At 41.3% G+C, this 22,720-nt stretch overlaps 2 protein-coding genes across 6 annotated transcripts in view; one reads left to right on the forward strand and one right to left on the reverse strand.

The window, feature by feature from the left end:
- The first annotated feature begins 226 nt into the window (after positions 1-226).
- Nif3l1 (NGG1 interacting factor 3 like 1) lies at positions 227-16,526 on the forward strand. Of its 5 annotated transcripts, none has more exons than XM_090354584.1 (7): positions 227-311; positions 2,637-3,097; positions 5,932-6,094; positions 8,129-8,255; positions 10,180-10,318; positions 13,247-13,330; positions 15,777-16,526. In XM_090354584.1, the coding sequence occupies exons 2-7, from the start codon at positions 2,662-2,664 to the stop codon at positions 15,959-15,961; spliced, it is 1,134 nt and encodes a 377-aa protein (XP_090210710.1). In that variant the 5' UTR covers positions 227-311; positions 2,637-2,661; the 3' UTR covers positions 15,962-16,526. The 5 variants fall into 5 exon arrangements, with proteins under 5 accessions (XP_090210710.1, XP_090210709.1, XP_090210711.1 ...); XM_090354583.1 differs by lacking the exon at positions 227-311 and adding an exon at positions 328-486; XM_090354585.1 differs by lacking the exon at positions 227-311 and adding an exon at positions 328-452.
- Positions 16,519-22,720, reverse strand: part of Orc2 (origin recognition complex subunit 2) — a 35,767-nt gene continuing 29,565 nt past the window's right edge. Inside the window, exons 15-17 of the mRNA XM_090354588.1 lie at positions 19,530-19,591; positions 18,864-18,982; positions 16,519-17,600 (exon numbers count right to left, since the gene is read on the reverse strand). Coding sequence (XP_090210714.1) covers positions 17,514-17,600; positions 18,864-18,982; positions 19,530-19,591 — 268 coding nt within the window. The 3' untranslated portion in view covers positions 16,519-17,513. The remainder of the gene's footprint in view (positions 17,601-18,863; positions 18,983-19,529; positions 19,592-22,720) is intronic.

Consider the following 22,720-nt stretch of genomic DNA (forward strand, 5'->3'; position numbering starts at 1 on the left):
GGAGGACGCCCCCTATTTGTCCGCCTTCTCCTCCCACCCCTCCTAGAGCATACCAAAAGGAATACTGAAACTTGCCCCGGGAATGTGACCAAGAGAGGGAGTTCTACTAAGAAAAATAAAACTGGACAAGAAGCATCGCTTGGATTACTGAGAAAAATCTCTTGCAATGCTCTGGAGTGGGACGGACAAAAAACGGGGAAGGACCATTTCCGCCTAGGGCTTTATCCCGCCCCCTCGCCGGGTCTTCCGATTCCCTCTAGGTCGGGAACTTCCGCGCGAGACCGGAAGTGGCGTACGAGAGCGGTGTCCAGGTGAGTAGTGGACGATTTGAAGACCCGGGAGAAAAATGCGGCTGTGACTGCTGGCCTCGGTTGGACCCTGCTGTGGTTTTCTTCGTGCCGTAGAGGAAGAGGGTCGGAACGGGAACGAGGTTGAAAACTACCTTGCAGCACGTGGGCCTCAGATCCTGACTCCCAGTGCGCATGGGTGTGTGTGTGTGTATACACATACATATATAATGAAAGCACTTATTTTTCCCCCATACTGGAGCTTGAACTCTATGTCTTGAGCACTGGCTGGGCTTTTTCTGCTCCAGACTAGCATTCAACGCCTTTGAGCCATGCATCTGCTTACAGCTTTTTTTTTAACTGCTTGGTTGGATATAGGCACGATTTGACTTCACCCTTGATCCTCAGATATCAGTCTTCTGAATAGCTAGAATGATAAGCATGACTCGCAGGAGCTCAGCTGTGTGTGTGTGTGTGTGCGTGTGTCTGTACAGAGTCTTGAACTCAGGGCCTGGATGCTGTCCCTGAGCTTTCAAGTAGCATTCTACTTGAGCCACAGCTCCAGTTTGGCTTTTTGCATATTAATTGGAGAAAAGAGTTCCACAGGCTTTCCTGCCTGGGCTGGCTTTGAACCGTGATTCTTCATATCTCAGCCTCTTAAGCATGAGCTTCAGCACCCAGCTAGAGAATGCACTTTTTTTTTTTTTTAATGGGTCATAAGGCTAGAACTCGGCCTGGGCACTGTCCCTGAGCTCTTCAGCTCAAGGCTACCACCCTATCCTTGAGCCAAGCCCCCTTCCCCTGTTTCCTAAAGGTTGATTGGAGATAAGAGTCTCAGGTCTTTTTGTGCCCATGCTGGCTTTGAACCTTGATCCTCAGATCTCAGTCTCCATGCCATACTTGGCTGATAATGCACTTTTTTTTTTTTTTTTTGCTAGTTGGGCTTGAACTTAGGGCCTGAGTAGTCCTTGGACTTTCTCAAGGCTAGAGCTCTACCCTTGAGCCACAGCACCACTTCCAGCTTTTTTTTTTTTTTATGTATGTGATGCTGAGGAATCAAACCTGGGTCTTCCTGCATGCTAGGCAAGCACTCTACTCTACCACTAGGCCAAACTCCCACCCCTGATAATGTACTTTTTTATGCCAGAGTTTACCACCCTAGCTCCAAATTATGCTGTGGTTGGAGGAGACAGGGTCTGTCTGAACAGTAAATATTAATGCTGGCTTATACTGGTGATGCTGAAATTCATTAAAATAGTTCCTCTTTGTCAGTAACTTTAGCATAGTAGGGGATATAGACCATCACTATAAAATGTTGAGAATATTAGGTTGGAAGAGACTGAGGAAAGACACTGAAAAAGATTTGTTTTAAAAACAGCATTGTTAAAGATGGGTACCATTGAGGCTAGTTCAAGCCCCAGGACTGGCAATAAATAAATAAATAAAGATGGGTACCAGTGGCTCATGCATGTATCCTAACTACTTAGGAGGCTGAGATCTGAGGATCATGGTTTAAAGCCAGTCCCAGCAAGAAAGTCTGTACCAACAAAAAGTCAGAAGTGCAGCTGTGACATAAGTGGTAGTGGTAGAGTAATAGCCAGTACAAAAGATAAGGATTAGTGCCCAGGCTCTGAGTTCAAGGCGCAGGACACACACACACACTCTCTCTCTCTCTCTCTCTCTCTCTCTCCCTCTTTTGTGCGCACACGTGTACACACACACACTCCTTTAAAAAGGAAACCATCAAGAAGATGGGCGACCATCTAACTAACCTCCGCAGGCTGGCTGCTCCTCAGGCTGGGCTGGGCGAGTATCTCTTCGAACGTCTCACCCTCAAGCACGACTAAAAGATCCCAGAGTCCAGCAGCCTTTGAGGGCCATTTCTGCATCGCCTGACATCAGGGTTTTCACCTGAGCTTCTCCCTCTAGCCACTGGGCAACTTCCTAACTAAACACCCTGTAGCCCTTTCCAAGCCAAATGAAATAAAGCTTTTTGCAGCAAAAAAAAAAAAAAAAAAAAAAAGGAAACTATTATTAGGACATTGAAGAGATTTATAAAGATAGAGACTATTTAATAGAGGATACTAATATTTTCTAACTATTGAGAGAAATAAATAAGGGAGAAAAATGGTCGGAATAAGAATGGGAGACTAGAAACAAGGGTGGGGGAGGGTGAAAGATAAGGGAATGAACATTGTATAGTACACCAGGCATTGCTGGGTGATGTGTTAATTCATTAGCTCCTCTAGATAACTGTGAGATAGGTTATTGTGTCTTCATTTTGTGCATGAGAGAAAATGCTTTGATGCCTCAAGGTTTAAAGTACCATTTCCTGTATTTTGATTTCAGACATTCAGTTTGACCAGACCTCTGTATGTTGTCATCTTCTGTACACCGGGTTCCTAAGATAGTCCAGCTTGTCCAGTGCCGGATCCACAGTTCTTCCCGTTCCTTCATGGATTTGAAGGCTCTCCTTTCCTCCTTGAATGACTTTGCATCCCTCTCCTTTGCTGAGAGCTGGGACAATGTCGGATTGCTTGTGGAACCCAGCCCACCACATACTGTAAACACACTGTTCCTGACCAATGACTTGACTGAGGAGGTGATGGAAGAGGCACTGCGAAAGAAGGCAGATCTCATACTCTCCTACCATCCTCCGATCTTCCGGCCTATGAAGCATATAACTTGGAACAACTGGAAGGAGCGCTTGGTGATTCGGGCTCTGGAGAACAGAGTGGGCATTTACTCTCCTCACACAGCCTATGATGCTGCACCCCAGGGAGTGAACAACTGGTTGGCCAAAGGGCTTGGTGAGAATCCCCTTGTTCTTTCCTAGTTAATATTTTCTGTAGAAATACTTTCAACTTCTATAGAATGTCTTCATTTTTAAAAGCAGGTGTTAATTAACTAAGCATGCACTTAAATGCAGACTCAAGGATTACCTAGGGAACTTAATTCATAGGAGCACAACTAGGCTGCTGTAGAGATTCTACAGGTGGCTGTGCTGGAACACTGCCCACTCAACAAGGAATAGCTGGGAGGACCTGGGCTAGAAAGGTCCAGGCCCCGGAGTCCCCCCACTCGCTTCATGCATCCTTTTTCTTCATGAATTTTTGTGTCATCCTTGCGCATGGAGCCATAGCACCACTTCCAGTTTTTTCTGTTTTTGTGGTACTGAGGAATCCAACCCAGGGCTTCCTGCATGCTAGGCTTGTTTGTGCAGGTGGCAGTCAACCACTTAAGCCACATCTTCAGTTTGACCTTTTGCTGGTTTTTTTGGAGGTGGCATTTCTAAGGCTTTTCTGTCTTGGTTGCCTTCAAACGTTATGATCCTCCAGATCTTAGCATCCTGAGTAACCAATATTGCAGTAGTGAGCCACTGGTATGTGGATTCTAGTATAGTTTTAACTGTTACAATGATTATTCTATTTACTATATTTTTAAATGCTGGGGCCAGGAACATGGCCTAATAGTAGAGTGCTTGCCTAGCATGCATGAGGCCCTGGGTTTGATTCCTCAGTACCACATGCACAGAAAAAGCTGGAAGTGGTGCTGTAGGCTCAAGTTGTAGAGTGCTAGGCTTGAGAAAACCCAAGGACAATGCTCAGGCCCTGAGTTCAAGGCCCAAAACTGACAAAACAAACAAGCAAACAAAGAGACAAAAATGTCACTAAACTCTGGCAGTGAAATTTCATTTCTAAAATGAAACATACCTGACATGGTGGTACATATCAGTGTCTCTACTGCTGCCTTGATCTTGGTAACTTGGGAAGCGTACACTAGAGGATCGTTTGAGTTTGAGAAGGGCCTAGGCTTAAACCAGACCTTGTCTCCAAAAAGAGAAAAATGGAATTTTATTTTCTTTTGTGTTAGTCCTTAGGCTTGAGTTCAGCATGGACACTGTCCCTTATCTTTTTACTCTACCAAGTTGGGCCACAGCTCCACTTCCAGCTTTTTTGGTGGTTAGTTGGAGATAAAGAGTTTTATGGATTTTCCTATCCAAGCTAGCTTTGAACCATGATCCTCAGATGTCAGCCTTTGAGTAGCTGGGATTTTAGCCTTGAGCCACTAGTACCTGGCTTCTAGAATATTCTTTTTCTTCCTTTTTTTTTTGTTTTTACTGTCATGGGGCTTGAACTGGGCCTGGGCACCATCCCTGAGCTCTCAAGGCTAGTGTTCTACCACTTCAAGCCACAGTACCACTTCTGGTTTTCTGGTGATTAATTGAAGAGTTTCATAGGCTGGGCGGTAGCTCATGCCTGTAATCCTAGCTACTTAGGAGGCTGAGATCTGAGGATCACGGTTCAAAGCCAGCCCTGGCATTACAAAGCCTTGAGACTCTTATTTCCAATTAATCTCTAAGAAAAAAAAAAAAGTTTCATGGACTCTCGGTGCCCCAGCTAGCTTTGAACTGTGATCCTCAGATATCAGCCTTGTGAGTAGTTAGGATAACAAGTGTGAGCCACCAGCATCCAGCCAGAATGTTATTTTTTTTTTTCCAGTCCTGGGTCTAGAACTCATGGCCTGGGCACTGTCCTTGGACATTTTTTGCTCAAGGCTAGAGCCCTGCCACTTGAGTCACAGCCCCACTTCTGGCATTTTCTGTGTATGTGGTACCAAGGAGTCTAACCCAGGGTTTAGTACATGCTTAGGCGAGTACTCTACCACTAGCCAAACACCCAGCCCAGAATATTCTTAATATATTAGCTAAGTAAACGTCATGATGTTTATCGGTTGCAGCAGTGGTACTCACTAGACAACTATGTTGAAAATAAACTATACAACTTGGGGGTAGGGGGCAGTGGTTGGGGGTGATTTGGAGAGAGTGAGGGAAGAGGTAACATTGTCAAATGTACCATTATCTGGCTGATGTAACTGTAACCCTCTGAATATCACCTTATAATAGTTTTTTGTTTTTTAAATTAAGATGTTCATTTGTTCTGTAGCCCTAACTAGATCTTTCTGCCTCCCCAATGCTAGGATCACAGGAATGCGTTACTATGTCCAGTACAATACCAAAATGTTATTGAATGCTTATGCATTCATTGAGCAAATGCAGCATGGGGATTTTAACTTTCAGTAAGTCATTTTAGTGCTGATTTGGGGCTAAAGCCTTCCATGACATTATTTCTATTGATTCAGTAACAGATTATAATTATTTGCAACCAGAACTCTGATTTACCAAGTAGAGAATTCTGTATATCTTTCATATCCAAGTTTTACTGAGTGTAAGAATTTTCTGGAAAATAATTTTGAGGGGCCAGGAGTTTGGCCTAGTGGTAAGAGTGCTTGCCTCGCATGCACTCCTTGGTACCACATGTATAGAAAAAGCCAGAAGTGGTACTGTGACTCAAGTAGTAGAACACTAGGCTTCCAGAAAGCCCAAGGACAGTGCTTAGGCACTGAGTTCAAGCCCCAGGACTGGCAAAAAATAAAAATAAAAAATAATAATAATTTTGAAATGGTGATTTTGTATGTCCACATCAGTTGTTAGATTGTGAGAACTGGTGATGAATGTGTATGTTGTATAAACATAAAAATCTTTAAAAATAGTTATTTCTTCCAAATACTGCATATTAATACTTTATATTTTAAGTTTTAAAATGCCACAAAAGTTTCCATTTTCTTACTATTTTCTCCTTAGGAGCTTGTACCTCCAGGCCCATCCATCCCTCCCAGGCTCCCAGCCATCCCACAGATGGAACACACCGAGTAGAGTTCACTGTTAACCAAGCACAGAACCTGGATACACTTGTGTCTGAAGTGAAAAGAATTGGAGATATTTCTCTCACTTCTTTTTCTGCTAGGTACAATGTCTTTTTCTTGTTATGGTATTTATTTCTAAGGATTTTTCCATACTTGTGTCACTTATTTCTTTGTATGTAGGAGGGACATTCTATATATTTTATACAGTATTTCTAATTCTTCTGGTAATATTGAAAGAATTCAGAGAATCCTAGTGATAATTCTTACTTTGATCATTTACCAGGAAAGGATTCCTAAGCACTTTAAAAGAAAAAAATACATGTGTCTTAAAATGTCTTATTTAGTTATCTTGGGCAGGGATAGGAAATTTTTCTTTGGACTGATTTTTTTCCTAATATCCATGAAAGCAGCAGTAAAGACAAAGCAGGAGCTGAGGCATAGCTCAGTGGTAAGAATGCTTGGCTAGAAAGAGCAAGGGAAAGGGTGACATTGTCCAAAATGAAATGTACTCTTTACCTGACTTATTTCACCTTTCCCATTAAAACTAAAAACAAACAAAAAAGTGCTTGACTAGCACATGAATGTGAGGCTCCAGGCTTGATTCCCAAGACCACTAAAAAAGTGTGTGTGTCTTTGTGTGTATGTGTTTCAGAGTTATGATACACAAATCTAGGCTTCTTAGCAGAAGAACATGACAGGCAGGGTGAGGAACCTTCTTTTCCTGCCATGGACCATCTGGGTATTTACAACATGGAGCACAAAATTTTTAATACTGGCAGTGAGTAGAAGTATAAGAATCTGTCCCATCATGTTCCAAATGACTTGAAGGACCTCATATGCCCCTTGGCCAGACATGGCTCCCTCTTGCTTAAGGGGATTGCTACTCAGAAAGTGATTTAAAGACCTCTATCTTTTTTTCCAAAGCTTGAGCTCTACCACTTGAGCATCAGCACCACTTCCAGCTTTTTTTCTATGTATGTGGTACCGAGGAATCGAAGCTGGGTCTTCGTGCATGTTAGACAAGCACTCTACCACTAGACCAAACTTCCGATCATTTTTTTCTTTTTTTTTTTTTTTTTGCCAGTCCTGGGCTTCACCTCAGGTCCTGAGCACTGTCCTTGGACTTTCTCAAGGCTAGAGCTCTACCACTTGAGCCTCAGCACCACTTCCAGCTTTTTTCTATGTATGTGGTACCGAGGAATCGAACCTGGGTCTTCATGCATGCTAGGCAAGCACTTTAACCACTAGGCCAAACTCCCAGCCCCAGTTCTTCCGATCATTTTTAATGAGACACTTTTAAAAATGCAGACATAGGCCTGAAGCATGGCTATGTGTTAGAGTGCCTGCCTAGCAAGCATGAGGCCTTGAGAAAGCCCAAGGACAGTGCTCAGGCCCTGAGTTCAAGCCCCAGGACTGGGAAAACAAAAAACAACAACAAAAAAAACAGACTTAAGAGTTTATTCCCAGATCTATGTTATTAGAATAAGATTTGCTTTAGACTACCCAGGAGATTATAGTTAAAAATTACCTTGTCTGAAGCTTTAAAAAATTTTCATTTGGCACAGAGTTCTGAATTCAAATCCCAGTACTGCTAAAAAGTTTGGTTTACTAGGCCTGGTGGTTCATGCTTGCAATCTTAGCTACTTGGGAGGTAGAAATCCAGAGGTTGAGGTTTGAGGCCAGATAGGACAAAAAGTTGAGCATCATGGCACAAGTCTATGATGTTAGCTATTTACAAGGTAAATAGTAGAACAAGTCTTGATCAGAGGCCCAGTCCCCGCAAAAATATAATAAATAACTAAAGCAAGAAAGTGATGGCTTGACTCAAGTAATAGAGTGCCTGCCCAACCTGCCTGAGGCTCTGAGTTCAAACCCTACTACCACCTATAAATTTACTTTGTTCCAGCCCTGATGTTCTATTTTATTGGATCTATGGCAGGATTCACTAGCTGCCATTTAAGAAGCTAGTAATAAAGTCTTGTAGGTGATTCTGATGCATACTGCAGTTCGAGAAACACAGAAAATAGTTTGGTTTGGGATTAAATGAGTTGTGCTAGTCAAATCCTTAGTTTCATATAAGGCTAATCTTTTACAGATGACTTAAAATACATTTAGGTTATATTATCCCCTGCTAGGGTTGATAATGAGGAACAAACAAGGATCAGTCTGAATTGCTCTCAGAAGGCTTTGACTCAGGTTGTGGCTTTCCTGTCCCAGAACAGACAGCTGTATCAGAAGACTGAAATTCTGTCACTGGAGAAGGTAAAATATTTTATCTTTAATCTTAGATTATTGTGCATTTTTAACAATTTTATATATTTAAGATTGATGTAACAATTGTATGAATTTCCTATGTGTAACTGATGAGGCGCATTAGTCTTTGTTTTTGGTCAGCAAATTCATTTGTGAACTGTTACATTTAACAGGCCATTAACTCACCTAAGGCAGTCCCAAGGAAGGACTCTGGAGGAGGTAGCAGAACACCATGGCTCATGCATATAATCCTAGTTACCAGCTTGGGAAGGCTTTATGTCTAGTTAACCAACAAAAAGCCAGTATGAAAGTGTGGCTCAAGTGGCAGAACACCAGCTGTGGGCCAAAAACCCGCAATAAGAGTGAAGCCCTGAGTTCAGACCCCGGCACTGGCACCAAAACAAACAGCAACAAAAAACTGTAAAGTACAAAGTAGGGATAAGGACATAATAATCCCCGAGAAACCCTGAGAAAGTTATTGAGGAGAAATACTCGTCAAATAAGATGTTGGACTTCATTAGTGTTATAGACTTAGGTTATAGACAAGGTTACAAACTTATCATTTCCTACTGTCCTTTGATGAACCATTTCATTCTAGTCCCTTAACTTAATAGGCATTAATAAATATACTGATGGTTGCTGTATCTTTACTTTTTTTTTTGCCAGTCCTGGGCTTGAGCTCAGGGCCTGAGCACTGTCCGTGGACTTTCTCAAGGCTAGAGTTCTACCACTTCAGCCACAGTGCCACTTCTGGCTTTTTTCTGTATACGTGATACCGAGGAATCGAACCCAGGGCTACCACTAGGCCAAACTCCTGGCCCCCTTTCCCCTCCCCATATAGGGTCCTTTTTGCCTGGGCTGGCCTGACCATGAGCCTCTTACAAGTGGACCCCCTGTAGCTGGGATCGCAGCCACAGGTGCACTCCACCATTCCCAGCTTGTCTGTTAAGATGAGATCTTGCTAAGATTTTTCCTGAACTGGCTTTAACACAGTCCTCCCACTCTCTCCTTCCAAAGTATCTGGTATGGCCTGGCCTAGAAAGCTTTTTTAAGGCACAAACCAAGAAATAGGAGAAAGAGGAAAGAAAAGAGGAAATTCATATGTTCAACTATTTTCTGAACATTTCCAATTCTGAATGTTGTAAGTATTCAAGAAATACCCAATATATACAAATACCGATCTTACCTCCACACCATCAGGTTGTATCTTTTATTCCCTTTCAGTTCCATTAGTGTTAGCATCATTTCCCTTCTTTTTTCAAGTTTCTGCAGTGCCTATCAGTATCTATGAGTTCTGTCCTGTAAACTGTGATGTTTCTCCTTCCCATGAAGTTCTCTGTAGTTCTTCCTATGAGCACTCATGTTCCCTCTCTTGCCGACAGGGGGCAGCTCATGCCTGTGAGCAGCCCACACAGCTGCCTTGCTCTCCCCATCATACCTTCTGCACGGTATCCATACTGTCACCCTCCAGTGTGCTCTCCTACACTGCTGATTGATACCTTTGTACTCTTTCAGTTTAGAGGGCTCTTCTGCTTCTTATCTACCCCTCTCCTGCCACAGTGCACTTAACTTCACCCTTATACATTCCTTTCTGGTTATTCTGTAAAATATAAATCTATGTAAAACCTTCTTTAATTGTACTTTCTCATTTTACACTCACACACACCCCAAGCTCCAGCTCATTTACTTTGTCCTTTGTGCTCCTCTAGCAGTAATCCCTATGATTAACCATCTACTTTGGAGGCTGTGAGGTTGAATACCTTTCTTTTTGAACAAAATGTTTTATTCACATTCGCATCCTCAAATTTTAGCCTGAAGCTTTCTAAGCTTACAGTGTACATATTTGATTAATCTCAGCACTTACCATTTGTTCTGTAGGTTTGATCTTTAGGACGGATGGTAGATACTATTTCTAATCTCAGTTTCTCTTCAGCCTTTGCTTCTCCATACTGGAATGGGACGGTTATGCACATTGGAAGAACCTGTCTCCCTGGCAACCATGATTGAACGAATCAAAAGACACCTAAAACTACCTCACCTTCGCTTAGCTCTGGGGGTAGGGAGGACTTTAGGTAAATATGTCTCTTTAATTACCTTGGAGTTAACAATATTCAATAAAAATGATTTCTTTTTTTCTTTTTGGCAGTCGTGGGGCTTGAACTCTGGTTCTGGGTGCTGTCACTGAGCTCTTCAGCTCAAGGCCAATGCTCTACCATAGTGCTCTACCACTTTGAGGCACAGCGCTACTTCCAGTTTTCTGGTGGCTAATTGGAGATATAAGAGTCTCACAGACTTTTGTGTTTGGGCTGGCTTTTTTTTTTTTTAAGAATTTATTAACGTTGATTTTTACATCATATTTTAAATGACAAGTTTAACATACAAGTGTTCAAGGAGGGTTGGGCTGGCTTTTAATCGCGATGCTAAGATCTTAGACTCCTGAGAAGCTAGGATTATAGGCGTGAGCCACCAGCACCCAGCAAGAATGACTTCTTATTTCTCAGTCATAGTCTATTCATCTTAAGTCAGAGAAGGATGGTCAATATAAACTGACTGTTGATGTAGAGATTGTCAGAGCCATTACATCATCAGGTAAAAATTCCAGGCTATAAATGATAAATTACTCATTTTGACTCAATGTCCTTAATCCCTCAGTTTAAGGGTATAAAGGACAGTCCTAGCATGTGCCTAGTGACAGCTAGAGTTACTACAACAACAATGTAAAATTGGCACTTGATGTTATACAGTGCCAATGATCTGATCCAGTGCAGTTACTAAGTCTGTTTTGTTTTGTTTTGTCTTGTCTGTCTGAACTGTCCCTGAGCTCTTCAGCTCAAGGCTACTGTCTTACCCCTGAGCTTGGGCGTTTTCCCTGAGCTTTTCAGCTCAAGGATCCCACCCAACCCCTTGAGTCTGTAGCACCATTTTGGGTTTTCTAGAGGTTATTTGGAGATAAGAATCTCAGGCCAACAATGGCTCACACCAGTAATCCTAGCCACTCAGGAGGCTGAGATCTGAGAATCAAGGTTCAAAGCCAGCCAGAGCACAAAAGGACCTGAGACTTATCTCCAATTAACTTCTAGAAAACAGGAAGTGGGACTTGGCTCAGGGGTAGGGTGGCAGCCTTGAGCTGAAGAGCTCAGGGACAGTGCCAAGGCCAAATTCAAGACCCATGACCCACCCCCCTCCCACCCAAAAAAAAAAAAAGTCTCACAGTTTTTGGGTTTTTGTGCTGGGCTGCTTTGAACTGTGATCCTCAGATCTCAGCCTTATGAGTAGCTAGGATCACAGGCATGAGACACTGTACCCAGCTGCATTTACTAAATCTTGTGCCTGCTGCCTTTCCCTAGAACTTTTCTGAGAAGAACGAACAAAGATGCATTGTTGTATATCTGCAGTGAGGACTGCACTGAGTGTCCATTCTAACCGTGTGTTCCATTATAAAAGCAGTGCATAGTGGTTACGCAGCCTGGGGTTAAATTTGCCTGTCCTATTTGCTGCATGACTGTGACAAGGTGTTTACTCATGTGTGTTCTAGATATCCTGGTATTACCACCTTACTTGTAAAAAGTACATTACTAATAAAGTTTAACTAACTCATAGGAGTTGTGGTAGAGTTCTATGTGCCCAGCACATTCTACAGTAGATGTTTACCGTTATTGTTATGTTCTCTAATCACTCCTTTTTCTTTTTCATTTTTTTTTTTTTTGGTCAGTTTGATTCAGGGCATTGCAGTGCTCTGGTTTTGCATTCATGACTGGAGCCACACATCCACTTCTGGTCTTTTGCTGGTCAATTGGAAATAAGTCTTGTATTTGTCTGCCTGGCTGGTTCCCAGCCTCAGTTTTTAGATGTCAGCCTGCTGAATAGCTTAGACTATATGGAGCCACCAACACCTGGCTGATCGGATTTTTTTTTTGTTTTTTGTTTTTTGTTTTTTGCAGTCCTGGCGCTTGAACTCTGGGCCTGGGCATCATCTCTGAGCTCTTGAGCTCAAGGCTACCACTCTACCCCTTGAGCCACAGCACCACTTCTGGTTTTCTAGTGGTTAATTGGAGATAAGAGTCTCACGGTCTTTAGTGCCCGTGCTGGCTTTGAACCACGATCCTCAGATCTCAGCCCTCTGAGTAGCTTGGATTATAGGCATGAGCCACTGTGCCCAGCTATCACTCCTTTTTTTATACATGAAAAACAAACGTTCAGTACGATCAATACTTTACCTAGAAAGATATAATTAAACAACTCATAGGAGTTAGTTTCTAAGACAATGTGTGTCAGAAGTAAGATTCAACTCTGATCAAGTCTGGAGCCCTCCTCTGACATATCACATTCCCCGCCATCTCAATAGAAGCCGAAATTCTAAATATTTGGATTTCAAAGTGTCTGCTATTTTACTTAGCTCTTTGAGGCTAAATATTGTATAAGAGACATGTGGTTTGACATTTAGGAGACAGGAAGAGGATCATAAGTTCAAAGACAGCTTGGGTTGCATAGTAAGACCCTATCTCAGAAAAAAAAAATCCAATTATAGCATTCATCTTTCTTTTTTTTTTTTTTTTTGCCAATCCTAGGCTTGAGCTCAGAGCCTGAGCACTCTCCTTGGACTTTCTCAAGGCTAGAGCTCTACTGCTTGAGCCTCAGCACCATTTCCAGCTTTTTTCTACGTATGTGGTACCGAGGAATCAAACCCGGGTTTTCGTGCATGCTAGGCAAGCACTCTACCACTAGACCAAACTCCTGGACCCCCTATGTTTGTGTTACTATACAGCCCCAAAAGCAGGTATATTTGCACGTAAACTTGTTGGGAAATGCTTTTTTAGAACTGGGTGGGTGGTACATGCCCATAATCCTAGGCTAGGCTCAAAAATACATATATTTTTAAATTAAGTAATTCTTAAGGTACTCAATTGAGGACCAGGAATAAATTCTGTTTAGAATTCCTGGTCCAACTGTAGTACTAAAGCAAATAGGAGCTGTAAAATATTGTTTCTTTTTTCTTGAAGAGTCCAAAGTGGAAGCGGTGGCCCTGTGTGCTGGTTCTGGGAGCAGCGTTCTACAGGGGGTACAAGCTGACCTCTACCTCACAGGTAACATCCACTGGTGCAGCCTTCTCAGCTATAGCTAACTGGTTTTTGTTTGTAAGTTGTGCTGGTCCTGGGGCTTGAACTTAAGGCCTGAGCCCTGTCCCTTTTTTCCTCCAGGCTAGTGCTCTGGAGCCCTAGCTCCACGTTAGCTTTTTGGTGGTTAACTAGATGTCTCATAGACTTTCTTGCATGAGCTGGCTTCAACCCATGATCCTCAGAGCTCAGCCTCCTGAGTAGCTAGGATTATCTGCACACACCACTGGCTCCTGGCCCTATGCTTACTTTTTTTTTTTTTTTGCCAGTTGTGGGCTTGAGCTCAGGGCCTGAGCACTGTCCTTGGACTTTCTTAAGATTAGAGCTCTACCGCTTGAGCCTCAGTACCATTTCTGGCTTTTTTTCTATGTATGTGGTACCGAGGAATCAAACCCGGGTTTTCGTGCATACTAGGCAAGCACTCTACCATTAGGCCAAACTCCTGGCCCCCCTATGTTTACTTTTTTAAAAATGGCTGGTTTTCAGTTCCTGTCAATTCAAGCTCCCAGATCTTACCTAACCCCTACCCCCCTTAATCCATCTGGGTATCCTGTTCTACCTAAAGAACTGTATTACGTTTTCTATGTGATTCTACAAAGTTAACTCTCTATGGTATTTTAATTTATTATTATAAGGGTAATGTACAAAGGGGTTATAGTTAAATAAGTCAGGTACTTCTTTTTTTTTTTTTGCCAGTCCTGGGGCTTGAACTCAGGGCCTGCGCACTATCCTTGAGCTTTTCTCAAGGCTAGAGTCTACCACTTGAGCCACAGCACCACTTCTGGCTTTTTCTATGTATGTGGTACCGAGGAATTTAACCTGGGTCTTGGTGCATCCTAGGCAAGCACTCTACCACTAGGCCAAACTCTCAATCCTGGTACATTTCTTTTTGAACAATGTCACTTCTTTCCTCACTCATCCTCAGTTTTTTTTCTCCCATTCTATCCACAAGTTCATTTTCAACATAGTGACTGCTGAGTACCTGCATTTGTTCACCCTTTGTCCTTCCATTGTCAGTTAACTCTTTTAAAAAAAACATGAAATACCTTGCTAGTGGACGTGAACCATGTTAACATTCTCTGTGAAAACTTTTGCCTGGTGGCTAATGCCTATAATTATGGCTACTCAAGAGGCTGAGATCTAAGGATCATGGTTCGAAGCCATCCTGGGCTGAAAAGTCCCCATGAAACTCTTATCTCCAATTGACAATCAGAAAACTGGAAGTGAGTCAGGTACGGTGGCTCACGACTACAATCTTAGCCACTCAGGAGGGTGAGATCTGAGGTTCACTCTAAGCCAGCCAGGGCACTAATGTCCATCTGAGAGACTCATCTCCAACTAACTACTAAAGAACTGGAAGTGGCACTGTGGCTTAAAAGCTCAGGGACAATGCCCAGGCCCAGAGGTAAGGCTGTAGCCTCAACACTCCAGGCCCAGAGTTGAAGCCCCAGGACTAACAACAACAACAAAAAGGAAAAAAATACTGGAAGTGGTGCTGTGGCTCAAAGTAGTAGACTGCTAGCCTTGAGCAAAACTCAAGAACAGTATCCAAGCCAATTTCAAACCTCATGATGGATCAAAAAAAGATCAAAATAAATAAATAAAAATCTGTAACTTTTGAGTAACACAACTCTAAATGTAAAGTTCTACACTTGACTTCATGTGAGGGTGGGTCTGATGATGTTAAGTGTTTGCTTGCCTTGTTAGACCCTGGGTTCAATCCCCAGCATCAAAAATCAGACGGCTGGGAATGTGGCTTACTGGTAGACTACTTGCATGAAGCCCTGGGTTGTTCAGTTTCTCAGTATCACATAGAAAAAGCTGGAAGTGGTAGAGTGCTAACCTTGAGCAAAAGAAGCTCATGGACATGCCCAGGTCCTGAATTCAAGCTCCTAGACTGGCAAAAAGAAATTTTTAAAATAAAATAAAGCCTGGTCCCTCCTGTCCTCTACTTCTGGTTGAGATGTATTTACTTGTTGCTGCTGCAATTTTGTTTTCTATGCCATAAGGTGATGATCCCAAAAAGTTGACTGGATATGTGTGACCTTGTTTTGATTCTGTGTTAGGTTCTGAAAATAGGGCTTTGTGCATAGTAGGCAAGCATCCAAACTTTGAGCATTGGTTTAAGCATCCAAAACTTTGAGCTAATAAATAAACCTTTTCATAAGTAGCATGTCAGGGATGTCAGCATGTCATGTTATAGGGATATAAAGCTAACATATTTGCTTTGGTCTGCAGTAGGTCAGAATGCTCTGTGGGATGGCGTTTCTATTACAGGACATGGAAAAAACTATATAGAGCTTTTTAGGTTTCTGTTAAAAGTAATTCTGCTGTATTACTTCATGCAGAATACAAACTTGGCATTTGGGGCTTAGCAGTCTATTACTAAAGTATTTGCTCTTTCCTTTTTTGGCAGGTGAAATGTCCCACCATGATATCTTGGATGCTGCTTCCCAGGGAATAAATGTAATCCTCTGCGAACACAGCAACACTGAACGAGGCTTTCTTTCTGACCTTCAAGATATGCTGGGTACTCACTTGGAGAATAAGATAAATATTATCCTGTCTGAGACTGACCGGGACCCTCTTTGTGTGGTGTAACACATATGTGAACATTTTTGATTTGTTAATCTGACTCAGTCTTATTGTTCATAACGTAAAATTCTAATTTGACATATTAAAGAATGAAGTGTTCATTATAAATTTTAGGAAAAATTGACTAAACTTCAACATAATTGGATAGTAGCTTAAGTAATTTTTTCTTCGAGATGGAATTTCAGTCTCTATACCTCTATCACCAATTAGTTTAAAAACATGCTTTAAATTAGCCTTTTTTTTTTTTGGCCAGTCCTGGGGTTTGAGCTCAGGGCTTGAGCATGTTCTTGGGCTTTCTCAAGGCTAGACCTCTACCACTTGAGCCACAACACCTCTCCAGTTTTTCCTATGTATGTGGTACTGAGGAATTGAACCTGGGTCTTCATGCATGCTAGGCAAGCACTCTACTACTAGGCAAAACTCCTTAGCCAGAGATTTTCTACAGCTATCAAATCTATTTCAGTGTTTTTGGTTGGTTTTTTTTTTTTTTGGTGGGTCATGGGGTACGTTGTCTTGGTACTTCCAAAAACTTTGTAAAAATCATATAAATAAATGAGAAAAGCTGATGTTATTCAGATTTTATTGGTGACATTTTGACCAATTTCATTTTCAAGTGTAAAGGATTTCAGGGGGTTTTGTGCAAACTATAAGCTGATGACAATGGCCAAACTCACCCTTTTTTCTTTTAGAAGAAAAAAAAGGCTTACATATTTAGAAGACTTGAAATACAATAAGAGCAAAATGGAAATATTTCATTTTTACGTCCAGTTATCAAAGAAATCAAGATTTCTCAGCCAGCCATTACTATGCTACCCACCTGCATAAAATTTACAATAATGATGTTTTCTGTTCTGAAAACAATTACTAAAATGCAATTCAGAATTATTTTCACTAGCCTGGTTTCTCACTTCTATCATGAAAGCCAAGGTCCTAGGACAAAGTCACTGTCCCGTGACTCATCCCTCCCTGTGCTTTCTGATTGGGTGTACACCCTGTATACTCCTTGTACTCCCACTCTTCTGCCTCAAGTGTGGAACCTAAATCCAGAAGGACAAAACTAGATCACCTACTGCTTTTCCATCTACCTTTTCTTGTCCTTTCAAAAACCAAGAGATGGTCTGCTTAATTCACTCATCGGTTCCAATACATAGAACACATTTATGAAATTCCTATCTTTGCACTTCCACATTCTGGAACAAGCATTCTTGCAATCAGTCAGCCCCAGAGTGTTAAAAGGCCCTCTGGAAATTAGGAATCGTATCTCTAGTATAAAATAATTCAAAAACATCCATTCCAAATAGTCCCTGAGCACACTATTCATCGCAGCAAGAAATCTCCAAAGAGGTAATAAATGAAAGGCACATTTTTCTCCAAACTTGAGGACCACTGCATAGTACTAGAGATGGTGCATCAGTCTGGCTAATGAAATGTTCTAATTGATTACAGCACCCCTCATAATACTAAATCTTATAATGCTGGATGTAAACACCACACTGAACTACAGGAATAGCAGGTGGAGTACAAAAACCCATGGAAGGTTCAAGAGTAAAGGGCAGCTTCAAGCCTCTTCTTCTTCCTTTTCCAAGAAGTCAGTCAATGTTGCATTGTCAACAGGAATAAATAAATACTCTACTCCATCTGTTCCCTAAAAAGTAAAAGAACACACTCAGTCTTTGTAAGGAAAGTATTTGAATCCTTCTAATTTGATTTCTTCAATGCAATATTTTAAATAAATGCCTTAAATACACAAATTAGAGCAAAGAGTACAGAAGTGCATGTATTTTTTAAGTGAGCTATACTTGAGCTACTTCATAGCAGAAAGAAACTAAGTAGAGACTCGGTAGCTCCTTGGTCCTCCTGTCCTATTCCACATCTGACACTTGATTCTTTGTTCATCTTTCCCCCTATTTTCTTTAGATACAGGTGTGAATCACTGGCACCTAGCCCATACTCTGAACAACTCTTTTCTCTGTGTGTGTGTATGTGTGTGTGTATAACTATTCTGGGGTTTGAACTCAAGACCTCATGCTCTCAACTGGCCTTTTCACTCAAGAGGTAGGGCCCTTTTATTTATTTTCTTGATAGGTCATGAAGCTTGAACTCTGGGCCTGGGTGCTGTCCCTGAGTTCTTCAGCTCAAGTCTACTGCCCTACCCCTTGAACCACAGCCCCACTTCTGGTTTTCTAGTGGTTAAGTGAAGAGTCTCATGGACTTACGTGCCGGGGCTGGCTTTGAATCGAGATCCTCAGATCTCAGCCTCCTGAGTAGCTAGGATTACAGGTATGAGCCACGGTGCCCAGCTAAGACTGGGGTTCTTTTAAGTTGAGCCACACCTCTACTTCTAGCTATTTGCTGGTTAACTGAAAATAAGAGTCTCACAGACTTTCCTGTCTGGGCTAGCTCAACCCTCAAATCTTAGATCTCAGCCTTCTGGGTAGCTGGGATTATGGTCATGAAGGACCAGCACCCAGCTTGAATATACAAGAAGTATTTTTTTCTTCTCAGAAGCAGAATTCTTCTATTAGGTCTCTTCCTAAAAACCTTCAGCAGCTAGGGCTGGGAGTGTGGCCTAGTGGTAGAGTACTTGCCCAGCATGCGTGAAGCCTTGGGTTTGATTCCTCACTATCACACAGAAAAAAACAGAAGTGATGCTGTGGCTCAAGTGGGTAGAGTACTAGCGAACTAGCCTTAAGAAAGCCCAAAGAAAGATAGTGCCCAGGCCCTGAGTTCAAGCTCTAGGACTGGGGGGTGGGGGGGAGCCTCCAGCAGCATATTCACTGGCTGAATCCTTGTGACCCATCATGGAACCTTAGTTTCATAATCATGTCTGACTTAGTCAAAGGTATTTCTGTTCTTAATAAATAATATGAAGTATTCTTGACATATACTGCTAAAATAGCATTCTTACCTTCTTTGTTCTTATAAGTTTGTGGTCCCTAAATTCAGTTAGTTGAGCTCGGAGTGTCAGATCACTATTAACAAGGAATGCTTCTCGACACTGCTGATAAAAATCTTGAAAAGAAAGTCCTGGACAATTCAAAAGAAATATCAACATACGACACCATATATAACCCAGCCATACCCATACCAAAAAACAGAACAAAGATGCTGTTGGCATATTACACCACAGCCATCAGTAAGTGTTGATTTAAAAACTTAAACAAAACAAAAACATCCTAAAAGTAAAACCAGAGAAAACCCAAGTATGGCACATTGTGGCTCACATACAGCTTTTAAGGTGGATTGGCTGCTGAAGGTAGTTACTTGTGACCAAGAATTGCCTAACCCACTGAGCACACACGTCTTTTCCCATCCAAATGAAGCACAAAAAACCTGACAACACAGGAAATTCTAAAAGTGGGATCGTCTTTCAATTTCCTATTAGTAAACATCCCATTCAGCAGTGTATCTGTAGAAATGAAGCCCTATTCCTGTTTCAAAATGTGCTATGTGGTAGGTACACCATCTCAGAGTTTATCATTGCTATGAGAAACTCGTGCTCATTTAATTTGAGAAAAAGGATTACAAGAGAATAAAACAATTCACACAATTTAATATCATAAATGTTGGATACCAATGTAGGAAGGATTTTCCTGGTTATCCAGCTGATACTTTATTAGTAGCCTGAAAATCCCCCTAAGGAAACAAAAAACAAACAGGAATTCAAATCAAGGAAGTTAACATCAAGAGAAAATAGGTAGTAATAAAATGTACCCAGAATGTCAAATACATGGTCTGTCTTTTTATCTTCATTTCTTTCTTCGAGGAACATACTATTTTTTTTGCCAGTTGTGGGGCTTAACTCAGGGCCTGAGTACTGTCCTTGGACTTTTCTCAAGGCTAGAGCTCTACCACTTGCGCCATAGCACCACTTCCAGCTTTTTCCTATGTATGTGGTACCAAGAAATCAAACCTGGGCCTTTGTGCATGATAGGCAAGCATTCTACCACTCGGCCAAACTCCTGACTGCGAACATACTATTTTTGTCTACTTTGTCAGCATTTTGGGATAAATGTTTTTTTTTTTTTCCCTGACTCCAAATTAGTCATCCTTTACAGAAAACTTAATTCAATAATGTCTAAAAAGGAAAACCTCAATCTCATAATCCTAAAATAACCATTAACACCAAGTATTGAGACCATATTGTATATGCTGCTATATAAAATCTTTGTGTAAGAAGCCGGGTGTTGTGACTCATATCTGTAATCCTAGCTATTCAGGAGGCTGAGATCTGAGGACTGGGGTTCAAAGCCAGCTCAGGGAACTAAAGACCATGAGACTCTTACCTCCAATTAATCACTAGAAAAGGGGAAATGGCACTGTGGCTCAAGGGGTAGGGTGATAGCCTTGAGCTGAAGAGCTCAGGGACAGCGCCCAGGCCCAGAATTCAGGCCCCATGACCCATTTAAAAAAAAACAACAAATCTTTGGAGAGGCCAGAAGAGTGGTTTAGTGATAAGAGTGTTAGCCTAGCATGCAAGAAGACCCAGGTTCAATTTCTCAGGACCACATACATAGAAAAAGCTGACAGTGGTATTATGGCTCAAGTGGTAGAGTTCTGGCCTTGAGAAAGCCCAAGGACAGTGCCCAAGCCCTGAGTTCAAGCCCCAGGACTGCCAAAAAAAAAAAAATCTTGTGGAATGACAGTATAGAAATAATAATCAAAGCCCAGCGCTGGTGGCTCATGCCTGTAATCCTAGCTATAAGGGAGACTGAGATCTGAGGATCATGATTTAAAGCCAGTTCAGGCATGAAAATCTATGAGAGTATTATCTCCAATTAACCACCAGAAAACCCTAAGTGGTGCTGTGGCTCAAGCAGCACTAACCATGAGCTGAAGAGCTCAAGGACAGTGCCCCAGCCCATAGTTCAAGAAAAGAGAAAAAAAGAATCAAACATTTTGTTGGGTGTTAGAGTCTCACACCAGTAATTCTAGCTATTCAGGAGGATGAGATCTGATGATTACAGTTCAAAGCCTGCTCAGGCAGATAAATTTTCTACTTTTATCTCCAATTAACCAGTAAAAAGCTGAAAGTGGTATGTAGCTCAAGTAGTACAGCACCAGCCTTAAGCAAAGAAGCTTAGCAAGAGTGATGTTCAAGTCCCAGTGCTGGTACTAAAACAACAACAACAAAAAAAAAAAAAAAAACCCTATTTAGGCCAGGAGTTTGGCCTAGTGGTAGAGTGCTTGCCTAGCATGCATGAAGATCAAGGTTCGATTCCTCGGTATAACATACGTAGAAAAAGCTGCAAGTGGTGCTGTGGCTCAAGTGGTAGAGCTCAAGCCTTGAGAAAACCCAAGGACAGTGCTCAGGCCCTGAGCTCAAGCCCAGGACTGGCAAAAAAAAACCAAAAACCAAAAAACATATAGTGTTAAACCATTTAATACTTTACCTTTTCACTGTGTCTTTAGAAACTTACTAAATGAGTTTTAATGGATGTTTAAGATACATTACAAACAACATTTCCCTACTGTTTTCATATGTTATTTCAATTTAAATGGCTAAAAATATTTCCTTTAAATAATATTGTGTGTTTCTAGTGTCTTAAATTTTTTTATGGTGGTGAAGGAATCAATTTGAATAATAGGGTTAGAAGGAATGTTATACATACTAAGATTCCTCGAGAATTCTTGGATTCTGGGCCTGGTGGCACATAGGTATAATCCCAGCAAAACATTCTAGGTCATGAAGCAGCAATGTAATTAAAATTTTGATTTATGTGGGGAATCAAGGACATTTTTGGAACACATGTTATATTGAACAGGATAATGATGCAAATTTTGTATTACTATCAAAAATGAAAAATACTCAGAATACCACTATACCACTAATGACAGTATCATTATTTTCAAGAGTATGGGATGCATGAGACCTTTAGGTATATATGTACACACACACACACACACACACACACACACACACACAAACACACACACACGTATATATGTATATTTTTAATCTAGCAATTTCTGTTTTGTGACTGATTTTTTTCTTTTGAAATATTTACAGATTCATAAGATGTTACCAAATAACTACACAGGGAAATCTCTTGAATTCTTTTTACTACTGTTCACAGTATTTCACACAACCACCATATTCATCCAAGTGTGGTGGCACAAGTTTGTAATCATAACACTCAGGAGGCTTAGGCAGAAAGACTTGAGAATTTACAACCAGTCTATACTACATAGCAAGATCCTGGCTTACAGAAAGAAATCCTAGATGTTACTGTTAGACTGTCTTTGTGTGTATGTGTGTAGCTCTGCAGTTTTGTTGTACATGTCACCTGGCGTAACTACCACAACATCACTGTGTGCCCTACTGTACTAGAAGGTTTTGTTAATTTTTAGAGGCTAAGTTTCATGAGCTTTGTGACACTGATGAAGCTTTTTGGATGGCTGTTGGTATCATTTATAGTAGAACAATTGCTTAGTATGAATGAGTTCTTGGGTTCATTCCCCGGCATTAAAAAATGCTGAAGATAAGATTAGCATCATATTAATGTTAAAATATTCTTTAATCAAATTAGAAGCAAAAGTTCTTTGCCTTAATTTTTCTATTATAGTTATTGCTAAAGTATGTTTGAAAACTGATATGCATAAAGTTGGGGTGCATGCAGTAGAATTTATCATGTTAAATATGGCACTAATACAAATAAATGTTTACATACCGGCCACTTAAAAGTATTTCATCATTTAGGAGGGGTGTAGTGGCTCATGCCTGTAATCCTAGCTACTCAGGAGGCTGAGATCTGAGGATCGCTG

This window comes from Megascapheus bottae, chromosome 21, assembly GCF_031878675.1.
Source record: "Megascapheus bottae isolate mThoBot1 chromosome 21, mThoBot2.hap1, whole genome shotgun sequence".
In the NCBI taxonomy this organism is placed as follows: Eukaryota; Metazoa; Chordata; class Mammalia; order Rodentia; family Geomyidae; genus Megascapheus; species Megascapheus bottae.

Excerpts from the sequence above, each read along its gene's own strand:
- Nif3l1 (XM_090354584.1), top strand. The coding sequence starts at position 2,662 with ATGTTGTCATCTTCTGTACACCGGGTTCCTAAGATAGTCCAGCTTGTC. Across the intron at positions 3,098-5,931 it reads CTGGTTGGCCAAAGGGCTTG|GAGCTTGTACCTCCAGGCCC; the intron begins GTGAGAATCCCC and ends TTTTCTCCTTAG. Across the intron at positions 6,095-8,128 it reads CTCACTTCTTTTTCTGCTAG|GGTTGATAATGAGGAACAAA; the intron begins GTACAATGTCTT and ends ATCCCCTGCTAG.